We start from the raw sequence: 4,793 nt of genomic DNA, 5'->3' as shown, positions 1-4,793 counted from the left end.
CATGTTCTCTGGAATTCTTGATAGGTTTGACGAACTAGATCATGAAGTCAAACTCATCAAGACCCAGCTTGGTATTTCGGATGATGAGGAGTGATTTCTATTTTGTTGTTATTTTGTTTAGTTTTTAATTCAAGTTTGGAACAATTTTAAGTTCATTTGGGTTGTAATGATTTTAATTTCTGAACACTTTTATTGCTTTTGATGTTGAACAATTTAAATCTGATGAAATTTGGATTTTATTTTGCTGATTTAGTGGTCTGAATATGGTATCATGTTATGGTGTGCTTGACTGATGCAAAAGTGCTCTGTTTTGTGAGCATATGAATTGCTATTTTGGTTTTGATTAGAATACTCTGTTTTTTTATTGTGGTAATGTTTTTCTTGACTTGATTTGGTCTGAACTGTAACTAAATGGTGCACATATGATTGGTTTGGTTTGCTGAATCAAAGCTGAATTTTGGTTATTGCTGGACATATTTTATACATGGCTTATACTTGTTAAACTTGGCTTACTTTGTTTTTGATAATGCCAAAGGGGGAGAAATGGTATTGTGTGTGTACAGTGTTGTTTTGTGCAGGTATTGTGCTTGTGTGTGTGTATTGTGCAGGTTGAAATGATTTAAAGGCACAATGGAAGGCACAATGATGTTTTTAGCATTGGGTTGATTCATATGAACCATGGGTTGTCATCATCAAAAAGGGGGAGATTGTTGAGCTTGGGAGAGCTTAAAAGAGTTTTGATGATCACAACATGAGAATAACAACTTGGAGCACAAATACAAAGTCAAAGAAGTGTCAAGAAAATGCTATGAGTTGGAGCTATGTAATAGAACTTAGGATATAAATTATTGTGAATATGTTTCTATAGTTTTGTGTGCTTAGTATGCTTTGTGCATAAGAAAATCTATATCTAAAACAAGTAGAGAGTATATGATGATAAGTTAAAAATATTGAAAAGTTATTTTGAGTCTTAAAATGAAGTTTTAAGAACTGACTCAAAATAATCGATTATTGTTAAATATAATCGATTATTTCAGCAGATAGGCTAAGTGGAATGCCTTGCTGTAATAATTGATTATTTGCCAAAATAATCGATTATCCCAGGAACAACTCTCTGGAATAATCGATTATCCAGCAAAATAATCGATTATATTGTTCTTGGTTGATTTCCAAAAAACCTGAAGAACAAAATAATCGATTATTCTTTAAAATAATCGATTATCTGTGTCTGAAACTTTTATAAATAGTTTGAACTTTGAGAAACTTCAGACATGAGTTAGAACTGATAATCAATTTGTGAAAAACGTTTTTGTGAGTCTTTGTGACATCTTGGAGAGTTTTCTTTGTGAAATCCAAGAGTGAAAACGTTTGTGAAAAGCTTTAGTAGAAAATCATCATCATCATATTCTTGAAAGGGGAAGATAAAGATTTGTTCAAGAATTCCAGGTGAATTCGTTCCTTTTATTCTTTGTGAATCTTTGTGGAAAATTTTGAGAAGGGTTTCTCAAGTAATAAGGTTTCTTGTAGTGGGTTCTACGAGGGGTGCTTTCTTGGGGTCAAGAAAGTGGTTATCTTTAGTATAGAAGTATATGCATGTGTGTTTGCTTGTAAACCTTCTTGATTAAAGATAATGGAACAAATCTTAATCAGGTGTTGATTAAGGACTGGATGTAGGTCATATGTGGAGTGGCTGAACCAGTATAAAAGACTTGTGCAATCTTCTTCAACCTTATCTCTTACTTTAAGTAATTGCTTAATTGAATATTAAAGAAGATAAAACTTGATTAACTAGTGTATGTGAATCTTGATGGTTTAAATCTATAATTGAACATTATTGTTGAACCTCATTATGTTGTAATCAAGTGAGCACATTGCATTCATATTCTCATAACAAGTCTTTAGGAGGGCTTCATTTGGAAATTCTGTCATAGAAAAGTTTTGATTGAAATTAAGATCCAAAATACTCTGATAAATTTTTAAAGGGTCATTGAATCCAATTCACCCCCCCCTCTTAGATTGTGCCATTCTTTTCTATCAGGCAAGACATCAGCACTGTCCTCAGCTCTCTCAATCCTACTGAGATGGTCTGCCACTAAGTTTTGTGCTCCGCTCCTATCACTGATGTCCAAGTCAAACTCTTGAAGCCAGAGCATCCATCTGATCAGCGTAGGCTTTGAGTCAGCCTTCTTCAACAGGTACTTTAGATCTGCATGATCTGTAAAAACAACGACACAAGAACCAAGCAAATATGATCGAAATTTATCAAGTGCAAAAACAATAGCTAAAAGTTCCTTTTCCGTGGTCGTGTAATTTGCTTGAGCAGCATCTAGCGTCCTGGAAGCGTAACCCTAGGTGATTTTTCAACCCTCTGTGCTAAGACAGCCCCCAATGCATAATTTGAAGCATAACACATCAGCTCAAAGGGAACTGTCCAATCTGGTGCCTGTATGATAGGAGTGGTGGTCAAGGCTGTCTTGAGGCAATCAAATGCCTCCTTGCACCTGTCATCAAAATCAAATTCAATATCCTTCTGAAGCAAGCTGGATAGTGGAAGGGCTTTCTTGCTAAAGTCCTTAATGAAGCGCCTGTAGAAACCTGCATGGCCAAGAAAAGATCGCACCTCTCGCACGCAAGAGGGGTAAGGCAATTGTGCAATAACAGATATCTTTGCAGGGTCAACCTCAATGCCCTTGCTAGAAATGATATGCCCCAAAACTATACCCTGCTCAGCCATGAAATGACATTTCTCAAAATTAAGAACAAGGTTAGTCTCAATGCATCTATTCAGAACTCTATCCAAACTATCCAAACATGCATCAAAGGAGGATCCATAAACAGTAAAATCATCCATAAACACCTCTATGCAATTTTCAAGGAAATCACTAAAAATACTGAGCATGCACCGCTAGAATGTGCCAGGGGCATTGCATAGGCCAAAAGGCATCCTCCTATAGGCAAAAGTACCAAAAGGGCAGGTGAATCTGGTCTTTTCCTGATCCTCAGGAGCGATATGAATCTGAAAATAGCCAGAGAACCCAACAAGAAAATAGTAATGAGATTTACCTGCCAGACGCTCAAGCATCTGATCAATGAAGGGCAGAGGAAAATGATCCTTCCTTGTTGCTTGGTTGAGCCTCCGGTAGTCAATACAGACCCTCTAACTGTTTTTCACTCTAGTGGGGATGAGCTCATCCCTCTCATTCTTAACAACAGTGAGGCCTGTCTTCTTGTGGACCACCTGGACCGGACTCACCCACTAACTATCTGAAATGGGATAGATGATCCCAGCTTGTAGAAGTTTGGTCACCTCTTTCTTCACAACATCCAAAATGACAGGGTTGAGTCGCCTCTGGGGTTGTCTCACTGGTTTAGCTCCATTCTCCAATAATATTCTGTGCATGCATGTAGATGGGCTAATGCCAGGAATGTCTGCCAGGGTCCAACCGATGGCTTTCTTATGCTTTTTTTGAACCTGCAACAATTTCTCCTCTTGAATAGCATCAAGGGAGGTGGAAATGATCACTGGAAAATTCTCATTATCCTCCAAGTAAGCATACTTGAGGCTCTCTGGTAGAGGCTTTAATTCTGGTGTGGGTGCTGGCTTAACATCAGAAGGAACCAAAGAAGGGAGAAGTGGCTCCGTAGCCTGTACCTCAACCTGCAAGTCAGATTCTTTTGTTCTTCCTGCAACATGGTTAGTGCATTCTGACTGTATAAAATCAAGAGCAAGAGGTACAACACCCAAAGTGTAAAATTCAGATGCCTCATAATCAGTTTCACATTCAGATTGATATTCAGATTCAGACTCAGACTCAATGCATGGAAGACAGCTATGCAAATCAAGTGAAAATAAATGCTTCTTAGCATGAGAAGAATCAAAATCATTAATATGCTCATCAACTAGATCATCAATCAATTCAGCACGAAAAACAGAAAGAGCTTCAGAAGGAAATTTCATGGCATCCAAAATATTAAAATGAACAACAATATCACCAAATTCCATAGACAAGGTGCCAGCATAAACATCAATCTTGGTCCGGGCTATTTTCAAAAATGGTCTACCCAAAATGATTGGGGCAGAACCATGGGAGAATCCCTCCTCCATATCAAGAACATAAAAATCAGCGGGAAAAATTAGTTCACCAACCCGAACCAAGACATCCTCCATAAAACCTGTGGGGTGGGCAACACTCCTATTGGCCAACTGAATGACCACACCCGTAGGTTGCAAAGTACCAAGTGACAAAGAATTGAAAATAGACAGAGGCATGACATTAATTGAAGCTCCTAAATCAAGCATGGCATTTTCAAATTTATTGTTACCAATAATGCAAGGTACACAAAATGTACCTGGGTCCTTACACTTCTCAGGAATGTGTGGAATAGATTTACCTATGAGTGCTGAGACGTTTCTGCCCATGCTGATTCGCTCATTGCCCTTCAACTTCCTCTTGTGGGTGCACAAGTCTTTCAGGAACTTAGCATATCTGGGAATTTTCTTGATGGCATCCAGCAAAGGTATGTTCACCTCCACCTTCCTGAAAGTCTCCAAGATCTCCTTATCAACCTCTTCCATCTTTTTGCTTGGAATTGATTTTGGTGGAAATGGAAGAGGGATAGGAGGCTGATGTAGATCATCACTGTGTGCACTGGAAGAAGAAGGTCCACCTGCATGAAAATTTTTGCTACTACCTATATGGCCCTCTTTCTCAAGTGTAGGCTCAGGTGGAGGTGCAACAGCTGTCGGTGGTGGTATGTCAACTTATTTGCCAGACCTCAAGGTGATGGCACTC

The 4,793-nt window shown here is 38.4% G+C and overlaps 1 protein-coding gene across 1 annotated transcript; it reads right to left on the bottom strand.

The window, feature by feature from the left end:
- Nucleotides 1–361: 361 nt before the first annotated feature.
- LOC145957972 (uncharacterized) lies at nucleotides 362–4,576 on the bottom strand. The gene is made up of 7 exons (XM_083074416.1): nucleotides 4,351–4,576; nucleotides 3,764–3,900; nucleotides 3,262–3,658; nucleotides 2,965–3,063; nucleotides 2,410–2,595; nucleotides 2,023–2,215; nucleotides 362–467 (listed from the first exon to the last, which is right to left on the bottom strand). The coding sequence occupies exons 1-7, from the start codon at nucleotides 4,574–4,576 to the stop codon at nucleotides 362–364; spliced, it is 1,344 nt and encodes a 447-aa protein (XP_082930542.1).
- Nucleotides 4,577–4,793: the final 217 nt, after the last annotated feature.

This window comes from Cajanus cajan, chromosome 5, assembly GCF_000230855.2.
Source record: "Cajanus cajan strain Asha chromosome 5, NIPB_CcT2T_4, whole genome shotgun sequence".
Classification (NCBI taxonomy): domain Eukaryota; kingdom Viridiplantae; phylum Streptophyta; class Magnoliopsida; order Fabales; family Fabaceae; genus Cajanus; species Cajanus cajan.
This window is presented reverse-complemented; position numbering and strand designations above follow the sequence as displayed.

Bases quoted from the DNA above. Each gene is read 5' to 3' on its own strand.
- LOC145957972 (XM_083074416.1), bottom strand. From the start codon at position 4,576: ATGGAAGAGGTTGATAAGGAGATCTTGGAGACTTTCAGGAAGGTGGAG. The intron at 3,064-3,261 runs GTTAGTGGGTGA...AGCGTCTGGCAG, and splicing joins CATCTATCCCATTTCAGATA to GTAAATCTCATTACTATTTT. The intron at 2,596-2,964 runs GTACTTTTGCCT...TTGGCCATGCAG, and splicing joins CAGATTCACCTGCCCTTTTG to GTTTCTACAGGCGCTTCATT.